The 22,762-nt window shown below is 42.1% G+C and overlaps 1 protein-coding gene across 3 annotated transcripts; it reads left to right on the forward strand.

The window, feature by feature from the left end:
* The first annotated feature begins 938 nt into the window (after nucleotides 1-938).
* LOC147227390 (protein FAM110A) lies at nucleotides 939-15,426 on the forward strand. Of its 3 annotated transcripts, none has more exons than XM_086159246.1 (3): nucleotides 939-1,090; nucleotides 11,899-12,209; nucleotides 12,566-15,426. In XM_086159246.1, the coding sequence occupies exon 3, from the start codon at nucleotides 12,576-12,578 to the stop codon at nucleotides 13,980-13,982; it is 1,407 nt and encodes a 468-aa protein (XP_086015372.1). In that variant the 5' UTR covers nucleotides 939-1,090; nucleotides 11,899-12,209; nucleotides 12,566-12,575; the 3' UTR covers nucleotides 13,983-15,426. The 3 variants fall into 3 exon arrangements, with proteins under 3 accessions (XP_086015372.1, XP_086015371.1, XP_086015374.1); XM_086159248.1 differs by lacking the exon at nucleotides 939-1,090 and adding an exon at nucleotides 11,703-11,741; XM_086159245.1 differs by lacking the exon at nucleotides 939-1,090 and having other exon boundaries at nucleotides 11,689-12,209.
* The last annotated feature ends 7,336 nt before the right edge of the window (nucleotides 15,427-22,762 follow it).

Here is a 22,762-nt window from a genome sequence, read left to right on the forward strand (position 1 = left end):
TGCCATCATTTTTAAGCGGTCTAAAGTGTAGAATTAAGACATGTAACCATGTTACTAACCAGGGATTTGTCACTTCATTGAATTACAGTTCTTTATGGGGAGTTGCTTCATTACAAAATCAGGTCTATCAGCCAGAACCCAACAATCCATACTTTATAAAATGTATTTATTTATTTATTTTATTATTTTGTGGAGCGGTTGTCCCAGCATGTGTGTATACATGTAGTATTTGCTCACTTTTCTGTGATACCATGCATAGGACAGACTACCATATATGATGCACTGATATATTTGGTGCCATGCATCAGTCCAATTTCACTTATTTGTATCCAATTTCAACTCTTTCAACATTCTTTATCAACTGATTTGGATGACCTTGTTTACATATCACAAGGTGAGGTTGTATGAATATTACATATGAAGACTGGAATTCAGAAATAGGGGAGCTGCTTTGACCCCTGGGTATATTGCATAGCTTTTTAGTAGAAGAGAATGCACTGGAGGGTTGTTAATGCACATCTCTTCTCCTATCTTACTGTAAGCTATTATTTCTTTGTAAAGATACATGTTCAATTTAAAGCACATTTTGATGAATCTGCTGCAGTTTGTTTGGACTCGGAGGGGAAAAAAAAAGACTTTTCTGTGAGAAGCAGTATGGCCGTAAAAATAAATGATCAAATTAAAGATTTCTTTGGCTACTTCTATTATCTAGGGGTCTGTCTTCCTTGTCTTGTGAACTGCTACATCTTTGGAAAAAAAAAAACAGGTAACTGCAAAGACTTGGAATGACTGTAGCTGGGAGGAAGCACTCTCACTTCCTCTTCTACCAGCACTCTTCCTTCTTCTCTCTAGAAGGGAGGTGGAGTCTGTCTGAGCAGTGGGAGGAGAAGGGGAGCGTATTAATCTTAAGGGGCAGAAAGACGCGCAGGTTAGTGTTCATTTGGCTCCAGCACACAGAAACACACACATCAGCTCCTGCATGCTGACAAAGGCAGTGGGCGCTGCTGTGGTGCGTGTTTGTGTGTTAAGTTGCTAAAGTCCGACTTGTTCTGGAAAGTTTGGGATCCTACTACTGAGTCGCAGACTTCATGTAAGTAAACACTCTCTTCAAACCTGTTTGAAGACCTCCGAGCGCATGTAGTATGTGGACATGTGTACTGAAAGAGGGTAGGGGGTTCGTCACTCACATGTGAGGTAGGGGGGAGGGCTTTTTTCAAAACATACAGTCCGATGTTACTTATACATGACTTGAGTTCTGGCATGTCTTAGTAAAAACTCTCGGATGTTGTAGGGTGTCAAAATGATAATAGGGTATTTTTTCTTTTTATAGGTCATTAGCAATAACAGAGCAAGTGAAAAGCCGTAAGATGAGAGAAGCAGCTATTGTCTTTTTTCTACATCCTTGTCTGCCTCCCTGTCCCTGCGTTGGAATGCCAGCTCTAAAAATAATGGTCTTGATTTTTACATTTGGCAGCTCTGCCCTCAGACTATTTCCTTTCTCTGTCGTACCATGGTAAAGCTGCAAGTCGCTGGCACAGAGAGTGTACTTGTATCAGGCTGACACTGACATTTTCTGTCGAGCAGAAGTGAAAATTGTTTTTAATCCGCTATCAAGCCAGAGTTGCTGCCATTTAAAATGATCAGCTCGTCCCCCCCTTCATCATTGCATATTGATGCGTGTAAGCAGGACAGGTATGTGTGTAGGACAGATTGTACCTGGCTAGAAGAAAATAAAACTCTATATTCACGACCCTTTCTCAGACTGTCTCAGTTGAAGGGTAACCGAGTGTTATAAATGGTTAACTGTGTGTGTGTGTGTCCAAGCCAACAAGAGGCCTAGCCATTTAGTTGACTCCACAGTGACCGCTTTCCCTCCCCACTCCACAGCTGACTAAGAACGGTAGCATGTCATGCATCCACTGCTGCGTGTCTGTGGAATGTGTTCATCACACTAAAGGAAGGAGGGGTATTCGCTCTCTCTCCTCACGCTTTTGTCCCCCCCCTCCTCTCCAAGCTCTTGTTTTTGCACCACAGAAGTGTGTGCAAGTCTGTCACACTTGTAATGTGTGCTTCACTTGCTTGTGCATATTAGTATGCAGCTGGCATGTAATTGCTTGAGTGTGCATGTGTGACTGTACGTGCCCATATGTCCCAGATAAAGCAAAGTCAAAGCCTCCAGCAACTCCCTCGCACTCTTCTATGCAGGGTGAATTTGCCAATGACTTTTCAGGTTTTAATAGCGGGCTTCATCTTTAGCAGAGATGGCTTGCTTTAGCAGTTATTTCCCCCCCCTCAGAGGCTTGGCAAAGCCAGAATGTTCACAGGAACTGTAAATCTTGCAAGTCCCTTCATCTAGCACTTGTAGAAAAATAATCAACATCCTAACATTATAACTTCTGAAAGTTTTTCTGCCCACTCATGCCAGAATTCTGTGTGTTAATCATTTTAATTTCCAGATACCAGTACTTAAATTCATGACTTTCCTCTGTGTTGTACAAGTTTCCATCCTAGGGAATTCAGCATAGACACCACCTCTCCATGGCACTGTCGCCAGGTTCATCCAAAATTTTTCCCACCCAATTAAGCAGTCCAAATCAAGAGCCAGGTTGCAATCTCATCAGCAAGCAGGAAGTGATCCTGACTTGAACAGACATGTTTACCATCTAACATTAAAGGTCATCTCAGTCTGCTGCCATGTCTAGATAACTTTTTGAAAAATGATACTAAGCCATAATGTAGATGTGAGAGGGAAACAGACCTGGGAATGAGCTTTTATATAGACACTTGACTGAAGATAGTAACTGGCATAAAAGTAGCCATAAAAATGGATACTTTTTAATTAGACCATAAAATTAATTGTACTGACACATTGTTTTGGTTAATTTGAAAACCTTATCCGCCGTAATTATATACCTAATTGATTTGATATCAAAGCTGTCAACTGAGCCATGTTGTTACTGTGATTTGTCTTTGCCCAAGTTTAGGATGAGACCATAATATCACAACATCTAAGAATACAGAAGAAAGGTGACAGTTATTTAATAATACTCAAACTTCATTCTAGTCTCTAAACTTCTGATGGAGCTTTGAATCCTCTGCTCTCACAGCAGGATTATAGATCACACAAATTCAAAACAGTGTCCATTTATATTGAACAATTGTGTTTTTTTTTTTCCTCAACTGTCAACTGTTGAATTGATCTTGCAGATTTCAGTTTAGATAGTGGTTTTGAAATAACAATGTCAACAGTGTCAAGTATATAGAACCACATTTCCATTTCCAAAATCAAATAACTGTCACTGAATCTTGTTCAGAGCTATGTTTCTCCTTCTATCTGCCATTATCAAGGACTAGTTTCAAATGTGTTCCTTTTAATCTGTGCTTATTATACTGCTTTTTGTGAATTATATTGCTGGACTGTGAATTGATCCTAAGTAATTAAGTGCGTAACTGGTTACTATACCTCGGCATCATGGATTGTTTTCCCCCCTTTGCTAGTATCTGTTAATGGTGGATGTTTTTGTTCACTGCCAAGTTTTCTTGAGAGACTAGTAGAGAGCAGGTGGCTGACTGATTACCTACTCTTAACACGCTCTTACCTAAACACACACGCACACAGAGAAATAGAAGACCGCAACAGTGATACATGCACAGCAATACACGAAGAAAAGAAATCATTAGACCTCCCCCCGATCCCACTCTTGGGTATTTTGTGCATAGATGTGTATATTTCCTGGGGCAACAGACCCAGACAGTGGTGGGCAGAGGTGCGGGGAGCAGTGGATTGAGAGTGGGGGGAGGGACATACAAAGATGGACCTAGATGCTAAGATAACCCGCTGCTTATGCTCGACTGCATGTTTTTGCAGATGACTAGACCCCACTGCATACAGTTGCATAACCCCTCGGTCCAGACACTTCAGTCATGCATGTCAGTGAGTTCTCTAGCCGCCAAGGGCTTTTCTCTGTCAGAAATGAGCAGCCAGGTCAGCGCCAATGGCTGCAGAGTGCTGCACGATGAGGCCAGGGCATCAAGGTCTGTTGCTCTGGCTCTCACTTCTGTCTTTATTAGCAGTCTTTGGAGCTCTCTTAATCAGTCCTCATTCAGGAGATGGGGTGGTGACTGATAACCTTTTGAGCTCTCTTTTTAAGGTCTTTTATTGACCTGGAAGTAGGATGTTGCAGGGTTAATGTGCAGGAGCTTGTAGTGCTTCATCCCCAAGTTGTGGACTGTATTCTTCAAACATTGATATATATATATGTATACATACTGTTTGTTCTCTGTGGCTCAAAACAAGCTATTTTTTTGCTTCTTTATCTAAAGGCCCCTGCCCTTCAAAAGCTCACTTTAACCAGAATGGGCACCTTCCAGAAATCTGTCAGGAGGCAGTGTCCCTGTGCTCCATGGGTGCCTGGGCATGCTGTGCCTACAGCAGTGGACCATATAAAGACAGATACTCGTGCGCTTGACTGACTATTCATTGTACTCTGGTAATTAAAGTATTATTTGAGACTGGCATATCCAGACCTTTTGGACTGATTTACCCAATACATAAACAATGATCAATGGAAAAACCAGGGGTTAGTAGAAAACTAAGTTTTCTATCAAATTGTGATTTGAGCTGCAAACAAGCCTTGGTGCACAAATACACTAAAAAAACAGACTTGAGGGCTGTCTGTGTTGTGGCCTTGTAGCGTAGAGACGGTCATGACACTACGACATAGCTTAGTCAACCATTAGTACAATCTGGACGAACAAAGATGCACTAAAGATTGCTGACGTGGCTAAAGAGTTGACTACGGTAACGAAGCAAAGGTCTCTAGTTTTAGAAGTAAAAAGTGATTGTTTGTTTGGATTAATGAAAGACAGCTTGCCGAACATAGCTTTAGCGAGCATCTCTTATGCAAGAAGGCTTTACTTTGGCATGCTGACTAAGTGAAGGTAATGCTGAATACAAGTGCTGGCAAGAAGAGAAAAAAACACCAGAAACACAGTAATAATTAAGGTTGTCTTTAACACCTTTCTGTTGTTTTTTGCCGCAAATAAATCCCAGAAAAGTTTCAAGAGTACAGTATGTTTTTGGGGCCAGAGAATGGAACAATGGTATTGACATGGATTTTAATAGGAAGTCAAAGAACAAATTAAATTCTTAGGCCAAGGGTCTACTGTACTCACTATGAAGCAGATCTGCAAATCAGAGATTTAGCAAAAGGATGCAGGATAAAACGGCATTAGATGCGGGAGCTGAAAATCACATGAGAAAACCGTGACGCAACACATCTGTACACGGACTGAACAAACAGTAGTCAGTGTAAAATTACATTCTCCCTCTGTCAGTTCTTAACTAAATATTTTCCTAAAGTCCAAACTGTATGTGCTGACATAAGGAAGTTTCACTAAATGCTTTCCATCTTGGTTCTGGTTTGAAATCTGTGGTTCAGTCCACAAAGTGTGTGGATCAGATGGTGCCAGGATGCAGCTTGCAGATGAATTGGCCAATTCAGATAAATTAAAGCAGGGTTTAAATTTGCAAACATACTGCAGCCTATTCTCACTACAAAATTTTCAAACAATTTCAAATGTTTGCCACTGTCAACCCAATTGACTTCAACCACATTAAACCAAGTGCTTTGTCTCCGTAGGAGTCCAGGTCAAAATAATTACCACACAGACCGAATCCATCAGAAGACACCCTAGTATTGATTGACAAATCTTTCAAACTATTTACATTTCTTTTTCTGATATGTTGTCAGGCAGTGCGGTTACAACCGGAGTATGAAAACATTTTACAACGCTCGTGTGTGGTCATAGTAACATCAGCCATATGTTTCTACTTATAAACCTGCGACTCTCACAGCAAGCTAAGACACTAACACCCAGCCAGGACTTTTAGGGCTTTAGAGAAATCTATAATTAAGTTTCGGATCATTTTTTGATTTTTCCATGATGCTTGTAAATGTTGCTGACAGCCAATGCCGTAGCCCGACTAGCTGGGAGATTTGTCTACGGCACTGGCACTGCCAGAAAGACTCAAGGCAGGGAGCAGCCTGCCTAGTTCTCAGAAGAACCTGCCTAGTTCTCAGAAGAACTGGGCAGGTGAATAAGGTCGAACTGTTTATTAGAACCAAGAACTCCCACCACCGTGTGCTTCCTCGTACATTTCCTGCAGTGGTTTTCGATGGAAAACCAACCTGTGAATATCATTGCAGACTCATTTGCTACAGCATTACACACACACACACACACACACACACACACACACACACACACTCTTCCTTGGGTTTAGTGGCTATTGCGGTTATTGGGATTAGACTGATTTGGAATTTCAACAATAGCTCATTCTTCTGCAAAATTGCTATCTGTGTGACACGGTGGCTGATTAATGTGAATTTTGGAACCGGACTGTAAACAAACACAATGTGGAGGTGCACTGATTTTGCTTTAGGGCACCAGGTAAATATACCTTGAATACTGCTTTTGTGTTTTGCATTTTTTTTTCTTCGGTATTCAATTTAAAAAAAAAAAAGGTAATTAGACAGCAAAAACAGGGTGCATCTGCTTTGTCCACAGACTCCCTGAGCTGTACAGCTGATGCAGTAATGTTACTGAAGAGCTGAATTGACAAATGCCACTGTTGTGGCTGTTTGTAGTGCAAAGGTAAAACTGCTCATTTAAGTCGGACAGTAGTGTCCTGTGACATTTCTTTTGATTTTTGTTCTTGAACCGCAAATACGAGCGCATTTTATTTCTGCCACGGTACAATTTCAGAGTGGAAAATGTTACTGCATAATTTCTCCATTTGCAGAAGTAAAGGAGTGCTTTGTTCAACGCCATTTGTCTAGTAAAGGAAAAAGTGTGAATGTTAGTGAAAAGGCTGATTATTCTGTAGTTACATTACAAAAAAGCTGTATGACAGACATTCAAAGATTACTTCTTTATTCCTGTGTTCATAAAAATGAACACCAGTCAGTTATTTTTTTTTCCCTAAAGGGGGGAAAAGACATGTCGTGTCTGCGAGTACAGAGTTTTACAGATAATCACAGCTGTGGCTCCACTGATGGCAAAACAGCAAGGTTGTGATGGCTATATCGTTTTCGCAGCCGCATCATGAAATCAGTAAAAATTGCAGTTGAATTTCTGAAGTTCAAAACTTACAGCTTTCTGTTCTCTTTTGAGTGTAGCTCTCATTTGAAGAAATGTGATTCCTTAAATTCTGTTTTGTTGTTTGTTATTTTTTGTTTTTATTATTTCTCCGTGCAATCTGGGGTCAATGTCCGCGCCTGGGACCAAGGCCACTGTGATGTAACTGAGCAGCTGGCATCACAGAAAAACACACTCAAATATATGTACCTTATTCCAATCTCACGATGTTTGAGCTTTTTTGTTGTTGTTGTAGGACTTCTTCTATGGAAAGGAAAGGAAGCCCCCAATGTTTATCTTTGCCTATTCCTTCCTTCTGGAAAACTTCATCCTCACATGTTGCTGCTTGCTATTTATTCACCCACTCTGTAACTAAGTGCTAGAAAATATTGTGAGGCAAATTGCTCCCAGTCCTTGGCTTTCCCTGTAATTAGCTGTTTGAAAGGTGACCATAGTCAGCTGTGGTGGATTGCCACTCATCCCTTCCTCTCAGCTGGAGCTACATTTATGCTCCTAGACGTCCGTGTAAAAATGTCCACACGTGTTTCTGTGTCTGTCTTGGTCACAGAAAAACACAAGCTCTTTGTCACACAGTGGACCTGAGGAGCTGCATCATCACCTGGTAATGTAGCGGTTGGAATGCGAACAGATCCATGACAACGCTGCAGTGAATTTATTTATTTTTTTATTTTTTTATTGTATTTAATTTTATTTATTTTGGAAATCAATCAGCAGTAGTTTCCAATATGCAGTGGAAATGTTATTCCTCAGTTGGCCTCTTTGGTAAGTGTCTGTGGTTCTTTAAAAGGAAAGAAATCCGCTGTTTATGGAATTGCAGAACATGAATGGAAAGAAGAAAAAAATGGACAATCGTTTTTTTGTTTTTCTAGCAAGTTGTTATTACACTCAACCACAGGTTAATCTTTACAGGTAAAGTTGTTTGGTTTATTCATTCCTTGGTCAGGGGAAGAAAGGATAAGGACCAACACCATGTGTTGGTTGCCTGCTGCTTATGCTCGCCTGTGTTGAAATTTCGCTCATTTCAACATTGGAGATGCTGCTGCTGTGAGATGGAGCAGAGTGATCCAGGAGGCCCAGCAAGTTCAAACAGGTTAAATTCTCATCAAACTCTGATACACAATTTTTCATTCAGAGAACAGTTCAACTGCATTCGTGCTCTGCCACCACCACTACCACCATCAGCTTTGCAGCCCCTGATTGGCCCTATTCATAACCAGGCAGAATGTTGACAACCAACATACACAAACACACTTTTTATCGCAATATTTGTACATCGATTGTTCCTATCCACTCATTTAGAGATTGTGTTGGCATTTACATCTTAGGGGATTGAATGTATCTGTATTATTTTTTTCCCCAAATCGTCGAGTGAATGAGGTCTGGTCCTTTCACTCACGAATGCTAGCATTTCCTTGGTGGTAAGATGTCTCCTCTGGTCAATGAAAAAGATTCTAAATCTGGGCTGAGAGCAAGTGTTTCACATGATTTTCGTGGCCAATGACAAGGTCACCACATACAAACTCTTAGGCGAGGTTTCAGTGAGCAAACATGTGACCTTGATCCCTCTGGTAATGGCTGGATCCAAATACAACCACTTCTGTAATTACCTTTTAGCTTCTGAGCTCCGGTGTTTTTCACTGTGGGAACCAGAACCTCCTTTGTCTTTGCGGCAGCCAAGGGAAAGGTATCCTCTCAGTACACTGTCTGTGGTTAAGGAAAGTCACATGTTAGATATGTTGCAAAATATAAATTTGCCATCTCTCCTGCATATTTGATTCATTTAAACAAGAACCGTAGCAGATTTCAATACCTCAGAAATGGCTTTGGAAAGCACTTTTTCAGGGTATCAATGTTGTAATATTTACATTATGAGTGCTTTTTTAAAGAGAAACTAATACCCAATTCTCTCCCTAAAGTTTCCACATGTGAACATATTGAATATACCCTTGTGAATAAGTGGTGTGAAAATCAAGTCTCTGTTAAATGCAAAAAATATGCCACAGTTGGGGAATATAAAGAAATAATTGTTTATTGGAAAATGATCCGTCTTGACGTAGGTAGTGAATTTGTTCCCTGAAATTCAATAAAAATCTGATTCCATATCATGGACAAAGTTCTTCACAAAGCTCATGCTCAGCCCCTCTGTCCAGCATGGGGTTGGGTCCAGTTTCAACATGAGTGAAGAGTTGGCAGCATCTGAAATTTTTTTTTTCTGTCCGTCCGTCTCTCTCTCTGTCTCGGTTTGGCCAAACACCCAACTGTGATGTCATCAACCCCCATTCTATCATTCCTCCCCAGTGAACTTTGCGTTCTTGATCCGCGCCTGGTGCTCAGGATCATTTTTAAGGTTGAGAGAAGGTTTTGCTTCTCTTTTTTTCTTATTAAATGGAGAATCTGTATCCTTGCCAAAGCAGCTGTTTGATATTTAGTGAGGAGGATTAATTCTAGTGAGGACCATCGGTCCACCTCCGGTGTTGGTTATTTTGGCCCTTTGTAAACATTGTCCACCTCCTTTCTCCATTCTGGTTGTACTGTTTGGTGGAAACTGACCATAACACACATCATTTCATCCATATCTGAAAATTAATTGATTTTGCTCTGGTGTTGCACATTAAAATCCCTTCCAATGTAAAATATACACTAGTGCAAGTGTAAGATACATTTCGGTAGATGCAGTCATAATCCCCCCCCCCCTTATGAAGATGCTTCTGAAGTTGAGCTATGTGCACGATCTTGTTTTTGTAAAGCAGTCCTTCCAATTGAAGCTGATCTATTTTGGTAAAACTCTCCTTTGGCTCATCACATGGTCAAGATGAAAGCTAAGCCTGCTACTCTGTGTGCATCTCTCAGCATGTTTCAACACACTCACCTGAAATCCAGTGTGTGTGTGTGTGTTTGTGTGTCGAAGTGTAATCTGTCACGGTTGCTTTTGCTCTGTCTGCCGCTGGTTTGTTTTGGGATGAGAGGGAATGAGACAAAAGAAGTTGGGGAAACCGGGTCACATGTTGAGGGAGAGGAGAAGGAAGGCGGCTATAAAAAGACTAATTAAAAATGTGTGGATGGATCTAGTGAAGGTGGAGGTGGGGGTGAATCCGGTGTGACGTAACCCTGGAGTGCGCCGTTGCAAGTGAGGAGGAAGGGTGTCAGAAAATGGCTTACACAGGGAATCTAAAGCTTTAGAGGAACGAATGTTGGTACAACAGGCTCGCTGAAAATTATATTGCAGGTCATATTTCTCCATCACAAGCAGTTATTTAGGACAGCAGAAAACTGAAAGTGCAGTTTCGCTGGGCCAAATAAAGCTACAGGTACTTTAGAATGATGGTTCGAATTTTCATTCTATATTCCCATATGTCTGCTAAAACCCTTGTGACACCGAGATTTTTTTTTTTTTTTTCTAATGAGATTTTCTGTGTAAATTGGCAGTTAGATTTGATTTATCTATTTCTTGATCAGTAAAAGACTCTTCAAAACATCAAGAACATGCTTCAGATCCTCAGAAACAGAAAGAAAGTTCGAAGGATATATCTAATATTCCCTATGTAAGCCTCATTTGCATTTACAGGCTGAACAGTTGTTTATAATGCAGTTACAATCGGACTGGATCCTTCTCCTCCCATGGTGATGACAATCTCTGCTGTCACACTGCTGTGTGACACAGAAATCAAGAGCGGCCCTCGGCTTGTCACCACAGTTCTTTAGCCGTCAAGTGTTTCATTGCAGTCACCGGCAAAAAATCCTTCGCCCCTGATATAGTTCTCTCAACACTTGTGCGAATTAAAGGCTTTTATCCCAAAACTGAGAAATTGTTACGGAATATTGACCAAAGCCTCTTAATGGTGTTCACATTTCCCGCTCTCTTCCTGCTAAACGTGAGCTTTCTCCACGATGCCAGACATTGTGACAGCTAGATTGTATTTAAGGATGGGTTCTAATTTGGAGATTGATTATGAGTTTTGTGGATATCATGTGAAGCGTTCAGAAGATTCTCAGCCTGTGACGCTGGGTGTGAAAAATTGATATAATGAGGGCCGCCGAGCCGATGCTCTGTGGCCCGCGAGCTCCGGATCAAACAAAGGGCAGCAGAATAAAATTATCACTAAGATAATTCTCCATTGTTTGCCGACTGTCTGCTTCTCCCTCACTTCAGCGCTGGAGACAAAGGAGGGACAGTTGTGTAGGATTTCACTCCCATGTTTTCACAGCACCCCGCTGTGCTTGATGCAAGTCAGTGTACAAAATTGCAGCTGTTTTGCCAGTCGCCCCCCCTTCCCCCCCCCCCCCCACGCTCACCCTCCTCCAGTTCCACCTTCTCCCTTTCATATAATTTTCATTTGAATGAAAACCCTGCCTCAGTGTTTTGTTGTTCACACAAGGGGAAGGGCATTCCATTGGTCAGAATCCCTTATGACCTGTACCAATCGTAGTGCACCTCCCGCCTCTGTCTCCTCCCCCCTGCCCCGCTGAGCCGCCTGGCCCGACATGCGATTGGCCGTCAGAGTGGAGCGAGACATGGTATTAAAGCCTGTCCTGTCTGCTCCAATTCAGTATTGAAGAGAGTCCCGTCTGTCTGCCAGAGAGTGAGTTTGTGTGTGTGTGTGTGTGTCTGTGTGTGTGTGTGTGTGTGTGTGTGTGTGCGCGTGTTTGTGTGTCAAATGGACGCTTTTGTCAACAAGAAGCAGACAGAAAAGGAGCACTACCATTATCTGACCAGGACTTTTTTAAACTCTTCTCCAGGACTGTGTGACCAGATTGGTACCAGGATCACAGTGGCTGCTGTGGCTTCGCTAGCTGATCCCATCAACCTCTCTGGGTCTGACCAGTGACCCCCCCCATCCTCAGCCTCATCCCCATCTGGGTCACCACGGAGTTGACAGAGGTGGTCTGGTCAGACCCGATGCGGAATTTGACCCCCACTGACCCTGTCCCTCAAGAAGCTGTTCATTGAGCCCGCACTTTGGGGGGAAAAAAAGAACAAAAGAGCAAGAGACACGACACAGAAGAAAGGAAGGAGGAAAGCAAGCGCAGCAGCAGCAGCGAAGCGACCGGTGAGGAAGTTAAAGGGGTTCTGGGCCGGGGAGGGAGAAGTGGGGGTGGGGGTTATGAAATAGCTATTTTCTCGAGTTTAGAGAGGATATGTCGGAGCTCCAGAAGGATGTTCATGGATCATTAAAACTGCACCCACTTTTGTCAGGCCTCTCTTCATTTTTTACAGCATCTAATTTCCAATCAAATTTAAAAACATTTGTTTAACTGTCATTAGAGATTTTCACTAAGCACAAGACAATGCTTGAAACATTTGGTTCGCTGGAGAGAGAAACACAGTCAGAAGTGACTGCCTTGCTTTCTCAGGTTTTCGTTCATTTTGTTTACAAAACTTGTGAATGTCTCTTATCTCTGTCAGCACATCAAAGATGCCGGTGGAGACCCTGCGGCCCTCAGACGGACGTCTGACCGGGGTCCCTTTCACCTCCGCCATGCCTTTCAGGATCCTGAACAAAGGTCCGGACTACTTTCGCCGACAAGCTGAGCCCGGCGCCCGCAAACTGAGCGCCGTGGAACGTCTGGAGGCTGACAAGGCCAAGTATGTGAAGAGCCAGCAAGTGGCGCTCACCCGGCAGGCGCCTGTCAAACCGCCAATCATCCGCAAGCCCCTCGTCCCTCCCGGGATGATGTTCCAGTGCCAGATCAGCACTCCGCCGGCCCGTAAGGTTTCACGGTGCCCGGCTGATGTGGAGAACGGAGGAGGGAGAGAAGGGCCTGGCGGGAGGCGAGGACCCGCTCTTAACTTGGATATTCTGAACAACTTAATCAATGATGTATGTGACGGGCCGCTGCCCAGCTCCCAGTCCTCGACCTCCACCTCCCCTTCCTCTTCGTCGCCTTCTTCCGGCGCAAAGAGCATTGGCAGCAGCCTATCGGCAGAACAGGAGAGAAGCAAACGACTCCTGCATAACCTCAAACCGCTCAGTGTCACTGCCTCTTCATCCACCTCCTCGTGCACCTCCTCTCCGCTCAAAGGCCACCTCCGAACCCACGCGGCAGCGTCTGCGCTGCGGCCTCCTCCAGTTCCCGCACGAGCCCCCCGCATCGGCGTCCCCGTGCCCTACAGCTCCCCCAACTCCGTAACAGTCCGCAGAGTGGACGTTCGGCCCCATGCAGAGGTAAGAAAACCCCAGAGGCCCCCCCTGCGACCCCGACAGACTGCCCAGGGCCAGGTACCCCACCCTCAGGTCCCCCCACCGCCTCCGCCCCCTCCTCAAATCCAACAGAGCCAACCTCTCTCTCAGCTTAGCGCCACCCCACAAACTTTACCCTCCCCTCCGGCGTACCCACCACCCAGCCCCATGTTGGTTCGAGCGGGAATGATCCCACCGGCCTCCCCCGCCTTCACCCGACTATCAAACGCCAGCTCGAAGGGCTCCACCCGCAAGCACCCATCCCTGCACCGCTCCAAGTCGGACCTAAGCGACCGCTTCTCCCGCGCAACGGCCGACCTGGAGCGGTTCTTCAACTACTGCGGACTGGACCCGGAGGAGGTGGAGGGAATGGGCGGAGTGGAACGCTTCACCAGAGCCAACTCCGACATTGTCTCCATCTCCAAGCTCCGCAGCGTCAGCACACCCAGCTCGGAGTGCGGCGAGGAAGCCGAGTGGGCCCAGGAGGACGCTGGGGAGGACGACGACGAGGACGATCCCACCAGAGTCAATGAGCGGGTCCCCTACGGCATCTCGGTCATCGAGAGAAACGCTCGAGTCATCAAATGGCTATACGGTATCCGTCAGGCGCGGGATGCTAACAACGCTGTCTCTAACGTATAGAGTGACACTTGAAAGACTGAAGACAAGGGAAGCAGGACTTTTTTTTTTTTTGTATTTCTAAATCCGAGGAAGGGAAGCCCGTCAGTTGATCTTCCACTGCCTTACACAACGTTCACGGATAACCCTGTCGTCTCGTTTCCTGTGAAGACTTATTGTTGGAAAAAAAAAAATCTGGGCTGCAAGTCAGGACTGCTTCCCCGAGAGACGCTATGTTGACTTTACTTGATCTTGTTCAACAATACTGGTATACGAAAGCAATAATAGACCGGTGTAAATGATGCTGGGCGAATGAAGGTAGAGGATGGTTCGGATTGTGGCTCCTCATCCTAAGGTACTAAACGTGTGCGTGTGTAAAGCAGAGCTACGTGACACAGAGCCAGAGCTTCACTTGGCTTCAAAACTGCTAGACTGTGTAAGAGAACCACATCGATGCTGTGAATGTTCACAAAAAAAAAAAATCATAAACACATTTGTATTTCAGAAACTTCTTTTTGGCTGTTAGGACTGTTATTATGCTAATCCTTGTGGGCATGCAATGTAATATTTGAGTATTTACTTTAGGGCATGTCATTTCAACAAAGCACACACGTGGCTCTCACTCATAGTCACATTCAGGTCACTTACCGTAAACATGCTAGCAGTTGCCGTTAGCACAAGCAGTAACTTTTTTTTTTTTTTCTTAATCTCGCGTCTTGGATTTCACTGCACTGGTGCAATGACAGAAATCTGTTTACTATGTATGTCCTGGTATGGATGAGAGAGCAGATCATGTGACGAGACAAGCTCACTGGCGGATGGTTGAAGCATGTGCAGCACGAAAAAGGTCTTGAGCCTCCAACCTGATGGAGGAAAGAACAAACTTGAAGGACAAAGAAATGACTTAAGAGAGTACACTCATGGATAAAAGAAAAATATCTATGGCATAGAAATATGTGAAAGTGTCTCAGGAAGAACTACTTGGCATACTAACAAAAATGGACCAATATTTATTTGGAAAGTGTAATTTAATGTATTTTTTAGACAATTCAATCTTTGCTATGAAGTGCAATCTGATCATATTTCCAAATGTTTGATCCCATGTATATACAGGCATCAACCACGAGTGCGAATTATGCTCCTGGCATCGATACCCCACCGCAGAGGAAAGCAGGACTACTTCCTGTTAATTATCGGCGCGGCATGAATTTTTCCTTCCCAGTAGCAGTTCCTCACCTTCTGCATCCATATCCCTGGGAACTTTTTGGGGATCTCCAATCCAGAGGTTTCCCCTCTTGGCACTCGTCGTATCACTAGTAAAAGTGAAGAACACAATGGCAGCGGTCAGTTGTGCTGTAGATCCAGCACTGGATGCCCAAAGAGTCTTCAAGACAGAGATCCAAAATGCTTTACCATGGTGTATTTGCAACAATAATAATAATAAAAAAAAAGAACAATTGTGAAAGTACCTTCCAGTTGATTGTGAATGTTTGTTTTGAATTATTTAAACAACAGCTTTCGCGATTCCAGTGGTATTGAGACGCCAAGCCTCACTCTCCGTTTAGAGCCATCCCTGGCGGCATTGCTCTCGCTATTTTATGATGAGCTCCACGGGCTGCAGCTCTCGGCCCTCGCAGAAGAGCAGCAGGCCAATACAACAGACTTGAAACACAGGGAGGATGAAGTGATACTTCAAAGATGGCACTCTGGTGGGCTACCAGCAGCACTTCTCTCTTATATACACACACACACACACACACACACACACACACGCAAAGGTACTGGCAGGAAATGATTACAGAACAAAATTATTTTAAAAACCACCAAAACATCACTTTTTCCGCTTGAAGTCACTTTCACTCAAGGACCCTACATATTCCGACTACACTCAGATATATATATATATATATATATATATATATATATATATATATATATATATATATATATATATATATATATATATATATATATAACTATCAGCTCTAGGTGCAGGATGAGATGAACAATTTCCCCTGTTAGTAGAAATTCTGGTAGGCTGTTTTCAGCCTGACATTCTTGACATTTTGTCATCCAGCCGCGTGTTAAAAATGTGAAAAACTCATTGTGTGTTACTTGCCTCGCCTATGTGGTGACCTTACCTCTCACCCTGCTCTCCCTTCCGGATATGTATTTGTTTCACAAATATTTCAAGTAAAGGAAATACTTTTATGCTACCAAAAACTAAGTGCAAATTGTCATTGTATTTAAATCATATGGGTTTTTTCATGCCTCTACTTGTGAGGCTTAAATAAGTTATTCAGTCACGTCAACTGAATTTAGAGCTTCACTCAAATGAGAAATCCATATTTAGATTGCATTGTTCTTTATTTCAGACTTTTTATATTTAACCGAACCACCTCAGAAGAAAACCGCAGTTGCTCAGGATTTAAAATTAAAGTAAATTGTTGGTAGCATAACTAATGTGTCAAACAATCCATAATCTATTAGTGTCATTTGATTACATCAGTGCAGGTTGATGACAGATACACACTGACTGATCACTGACCAGTGGTTAGGTTAGAGATGTCCTCTCAGCACGTGCAGATGTAAGTGTGAATATATGGCGCTGTTGTAAAAGTGATAAAAGTGGATATTATAAAAAGGTAGGCACAAAAGAAAAGAATACTTATATGTTTGAAATATGAATAAGAACATTGTATTCAAACATTTCGAATATATCTGGGAGAAAAAACCTTCAATACTTTGATGAAAAGATAAAGTAACGGACTCATCATATTTTTGATCATGCAGTCATTCTGTGTGGTTAAAAATATTCAACGTTAGAAGAAAAGAACTTCACATATAGACAGTAGTGGAACATAATTATGAAGCCAGTGTGGTTTAAAAGGAGTTTTTCTACAGGGATCTGAGAGACTGGTCCATCATTGAACAAAGCCTAAAGTTTTGCAAGTGACGGAGAGGGAGGATGAGAAAAGACAACAATAACAAACATCACAAACCAGTTGAGGTTTGTGATGTGCAAAGTGCATAGGAATCTACTGATGGCATTAAAAGATAAATAATAATATTGGTTCCGTGAGAGCCCACATGGTCATTATGGAGCTATAATATGGATAAATTTAATCATTCAATAAAATACTTTTAATCACTATAATGTGTAAGTTATATGAATGAAACAGCTGTAGAAATGTTTTACATGTTATAAAAACAATCGGTAAAGGATGATGAACGTACTGCTTGATTCTCATGTGAGATCTATACTTTTCAGCCGTCTTTGCTTTCCATGAAGAATCAGCTGATTGTTTATGACTGGACTTATTAGTGGCTGGGCGTGTGTGTTTGTGTGAGAAAGAAAACTATTTTATGTTTGTTTTTTTTGTTTTAAAAGCACTACCAGAGTGAGAGCCTCACTTGCACTGAAGGAGAGTGTGTTTTCCATAGTTGATCAGGACGCCCAAAGTGTGTGCACAGGGCCATGAAAACACCAGAAACGGCCTTGTCCTTTACTTGCCACTCATTAGAAATTAGATTGTGAGCAAGAGATTGGTATTTAGTGTTTATACTGGTTATAAATAAACAGATATTACTGGAGTGATGAAAATACTGAGTTATGGATCTGAACAAAGCTCGGGAAAAAGAACTCCATTCTGCTGATGCGCCTGATGGCCGATCAGTTCTACATGTGAACATTTAGTCATAGCAGTTCAGTGATAATGTTCAGAGGATGTTTCATATCAAAATGTCAAGATAAGAAATAGTGCCGAGCTGCTGGAAAGGGAATATATTCAAACCCTAAAAAAGGCAGAGACAGAAAGCGTGATGGGAGGAGGCATGTTTTATTTGGAGCAGCTGATTGCATGATGGACAGTATACCTCTAGATCAGGCTGCTCTATAGGACCCCCTTGTTCTCGACCAATAAGTCTCATTGTTATGTAACCGGGACATGACCTGCTCCCTGCGCGGTGATGCGAGGAGTCCTCGTCTTGGCGAAAAGTACACATATCCAGGGAGGATAAGATGTCTCCTCCTGCTGTGGTCTCCCTGTGGTCAGACCAGGGAAACGTGCAAACAATCATCTGTGTCATCCTCACTCTCCCTCTCTTTGCATATCCGTCCACAGAGGCCAACCATATGTCCATATTTACTAAGAGATCAACTGGGCTTCGGCGTCCAATCAGAGGACACAAACACACACAACGGTGCTCGGCTCCACATCGCATGTCTCTAACTCACATCTTCGTGGTATTTTCCGAAGCGTCGAGGCTCCTCTGATTGTGCGTGTCTGTTTAATTATGTTTACGGCGCTTACATGCCGGGGACATCCCCGATGTTTTCGGAATTGAGCGGCAGCGGCGGTGCACGCACGCTTACCTCCAAATCTTGTGCACTGTGTTTAGAGTGTGTGTTGCTTGATCCCAGTTGTAGCACTAATGTATGCCAGAGCTTGATACAGTCATTCTGGAAGGCCTGAGTGATAAGCTGATTATGGCACCCGGGCAGATGGGATCTGTGTTTTTCACTATATTTGTGTTTGTGCGCGAGTGTGCATGCCTCTGTGTGTGTGTGTGTGTGTGTGTGTGTGTGCAGTTATGTGTGTGTTCACTGTATATCCCGTGGGAAAACAAAACTGGGTTGTCTGTGTTAGCTTAACAAGTTGTTGTAGAGCACTGCTTTGCCTCCCTTATCTCTGGGCACCCATTTTCCATCTCCCTCTCTCTCCCTCTATCTGTTCATCTAAATCACATCAGCTGCCAAAACACACAGAACCCCGGACCCTGCTTGGCCGGATTTTTTTTTTCAGCCCCAAAAAGGATCGGCTGCCTTGGCCTCGTCTAAAGGTGATGAGAAAATCGCAACGCAGAGAATTTCGGGTATCTGCTTGCATGTTGGAGGTATGACAGCCATGCACACTGGGCCTGGCACTTCTGGAAGGGATTTAGATAAATGCAGCAATGGGAGATTGAGGTGACTCTGGTGAGGAAAAATAAAAAGACAGTCAATTGGACATACCTTTAATTTGACGCTGAATGCGGCACGGCTATGGCAGCATGCAAAGGCGATTGGTGTTTCATGTAGTTGTTTATAAAATAAAAGGGAAAAAGGAGGAGAGAAGAGTTTGGCCTTTGTGCTGCAGATCCAGTGTTTTCATAGCTGAACACATTCTTGGAATTCTTTGTATTCAAGATATTTCTTTCTTTCTATCTTTTTTTTTTCCTTCTCTTTTCTCAGTGGGATTTGATGCCAAATGTGTTCAGGTCAAGGACGAAATGTCAGAAAAAAAATAATCAATTTTTTCCTGTGAGTGTGCTCACTAAAAGACTCTGGAAAAGCTCTGGAAGCAGTTCATACGTGTGCTTTTATCACTTCCATGCCGTGTCGGTGGAGTCATGTACTCATGACTCATCCACAGTGAATCGCTCAAGGATGCTTCAGTATTGATGAGGAATTGAATCAGTCACCTAATCTCTGCAAAAAAACAGCCATAAAGTGAACTAAAAATTCACTCTCAGTCGTCTTCATTAAACAAGTGGATATTAGTTACACCCTCAAGTGATTTCCCACTCAGTCGCTGGGAGATGGCCAACAATGTGCCAGTCAAAAAAAAGAGTTTTTTCTTTGAATTGTCCGCTCTCTGGGAGCTGGGTGTGTAAACAAATAATTTCATTGTTTAATCAGGTATCTTTCCAGAAAGGAATCCGAGGATCACATGCCCGACAATGATCTTCCCTTCGCAAAGATCCGCCAGTGACGTGCGATCAGTTATTACCAATCCACAAATTCTCTGACTGTGGTTTCCTACATATTTCCATGCACTTAATTCCAATTTATGTGCTGTGTGAAACTGCTTTCTGTCCAGACCGTATTCTCCCATGGGCTTCGACTCAAGGAAGCCCGAGGTACTAAGACGAAAAGAACAGTTTCTTGAAAAAGAACATGAAATAAGTCATTACATAAGCGAATTTTTGGAGCAACAAATGCAAAGGTGTTAAAGACAACCTCTTTGCATTACATGTGCAAACTACACGCAGGGCTTAAGAACATTTTCACAAAGAAAACTAACACACTCAATTTGTTTTCCGATAAAAAATGACTTTTTGGGACATGTTTGGCTAGCAGCACCACTGAAACTGAGCGTCTTAGTGAAATTAAGAGCTCGCCGTCGTCTGGCATCGAGACTGACTGCAGTTAAACACTATTTTGTCTTTTCAGAGAGAACTGACGTGTTTCTGTTGGAGAGGGAATAAGATTCAAATTGTTTTTCCATGCTTTTGTCAGCACACTGTAGGTCTCCTCGTAGTTTGCCACTGGTGGGTTTCAGCATGTGGAATAGACTCACGCAAGACTCAAATCCTGGAGGGGGAGAGGTGGAAATTAGATGGAGACATCCAGAGAGGTTATGTAGTATTTGCTTTGAATCCATGAGTTATCTTGTAAAATATTTTTTGACATACAGCAACAGATGATCAGAGGCTTTTCAAAGTCCCTCACACTCTGAACCCCAATAGTCACAGAGTCGCAAAAGGACTGTTAGGACCCTTAGAATTTATACAGATTTTTTGGATTGATGTTTATTTAGAACTGGTTAAATCAAGGAAACATGATCTGGCACCCATGTTAACTTGGGGACATTAAGTATCTCCTTTTTCAAAAGAGATAATTTTTTGGGAAATTGAACACAAATGTGGGGCGGCGCGGTGGCCACTTAGCGCTTAGGCCTCACAGCATGAAGGACCCTGGTTTATTTCAAGTTGCAAAAATTCCTTTTAAATCAATGTAGAAATAAATAAATATATATATATATGTATATATATATATATATATATATATATAAAGGGAACACTTGAACAACACAATGTAACTCCAAGTCAATCACACTTCTGTGAAATCATAGTGTCCACTCAGGAAGCAACACAGATTCATTTTGACTTGTTTTAAGGACATTACATCAAAGTTGGATCAGCCTGGAGTTTGTTTTTACGCTTTAATTTTGAGTGTGATTCCTAATCAGACCTCCATGGGTTGATACAATTGATTTCCATTGATCATTTTTGTGTGATTTTGTTGTCAGCACATTCAACTGTGTAAAGAGCAAAGTATTTAATAAGAATATTTCATTCATTTAGATCTAGGATGTGTTTTTTAATTGTTCCCTTTATTTTTTTGAGCAGTGTATATATATATTTATATGATGTAAACCAGATCAAAATTTTATTTATAAATATATGTATATATCTGTATATAAGATTTGAACAAGATCAAAATTTTGATGATTTGCTTAAAACAATTGAAACATCTGCATGACATGTTGTTAGTCTGCACCGTTATACCTACAAATCAACAAGAACTTTTTAATGCATTTTTATGCATTTAGAAAATATTTTAAAATATTGTATAAAATGTTCATAAAAATTTTGATAAAACTGGAAATTTCTCAATAATTATTGCATATCTGATACATATGAATGGATAAGCAGGCTTTTGAATATCTCTATTTATCTGTTTCTGCATGAGCCTTACATTTTGGAAAGGTTCAGGATATCGAAACAAAAAACAAAAAATATTTTTAGGACGGAGCACTGCAAAGTATACATCTGCTGGCAGTCACGCTGCAAAAGCTCAACAAACAGCATCACATTTCCTCTCCACTCCTCCTTTTACCTTCACACTGATACTATTCGCAAAGCTTCAGGTCCCCAATTATCAGCTGACTTCAGCGTCGAATGAAATCCGAAGAAACATCTTAAAAGGAGTCGTTTCCAGCCTCCAGAAATGTTAAGAAGAAGGAAAACTGCATGCAGGACAAATTTGCAGCTTTAAGACATCCCATTATTCTTTTTATATAAAGCGACATTCAATTTTGTTTAAATATTATTTGGAAAAAGTTTCCTGACCAGAAACTTCAACAAAATTTTCAGGGGCGAGTAAGCGAACATCATGCTGTCTGTGTCTGCGTTGTTCAGCCGTCTTGTATTTTTCCTTTGCTGGCCTTCTTACCGAGGTATTTGGATATCAAACATTTAAATTGTTACTCTAATGGCAGGAGGAGGGAAGCACTTCACGTGCAGTCACCCTGGGGTACTATGCCATCCGAGCCTTTTACTCTAAGAGCAGAGATCCTCCTGTGCTCTAAGACTTTACACTCCACTTTGTATGCGAGATACATTATTGATTGTGTCTCTTTGCACTTATTTGCCCACAAGCGTCTTGATGTTTGTGTATGTGTGTGTGTGTGTGTGTGTCTTTGATATACCGCGTTGTTTTTCCAACGCATTGTTTGAAGCGTGTCTGTGCTGTGTCTTGGAGTGTTCCGAAACATCCACTCTATTTACTGAAAATAAACTTGCTGGAGCACATCTTAAAGTAACTCTTAATCAACCACCACCCACCCAGCCACCACCATCATTTCTTCCTTTATCGCAGCATCTTTTATATTGTTGGCACTTACACTTCCACACATTAAAATTCCATCTGACAAAGTGCTTTTTTTTTTTTTTAAACCTACTTGGTTTCATTATATTCATTTGGCACCGGGTCACTGGAGAATAAGATAAATTCACAATAATACTACAATACAAAACCACATACTCCCTTCACACCACATACTCATAATTCTGATTGTCCAAAATAAAATAAAAACGTCAAATGTAAGAAAAGGCGGAAAGTATACTGGTACTATGTAAATCCAAAAATGCAGCATCACATGTGTTAATACTTGCTTGATACTGAGAGGACAAAGATTCACGCCCAGTAGAACTCTAACTGTACAAACATGGTAGTGAAGTGGATTAAACTGTAGAGT

Source organism: Fistularia commersonii, chromosome 14 (assembly GCF_037954325.1).
Source record: "Fistularia commersonii isolate RoL2024-O1a breed Wild chromosome 14, RoL_Fcom_v1.0, whole genome shotgun sequence".
Taxonomy (NCBI): Eukaryota; Metazoa; Chordata; class Actinopteri; order Syngnathiformes; family Fistulariidae; genus Fistularia; species Fistularia commersonii.

Coding starts and splice junctions, on each gene's coding strand:
- LOC147227390 (XM_086159246.1), top strand. CDS start 12,576: ATGCCGGTGGAGACCCTGCGGCCCTCAGACGGACGTCTGACCGGGGTC.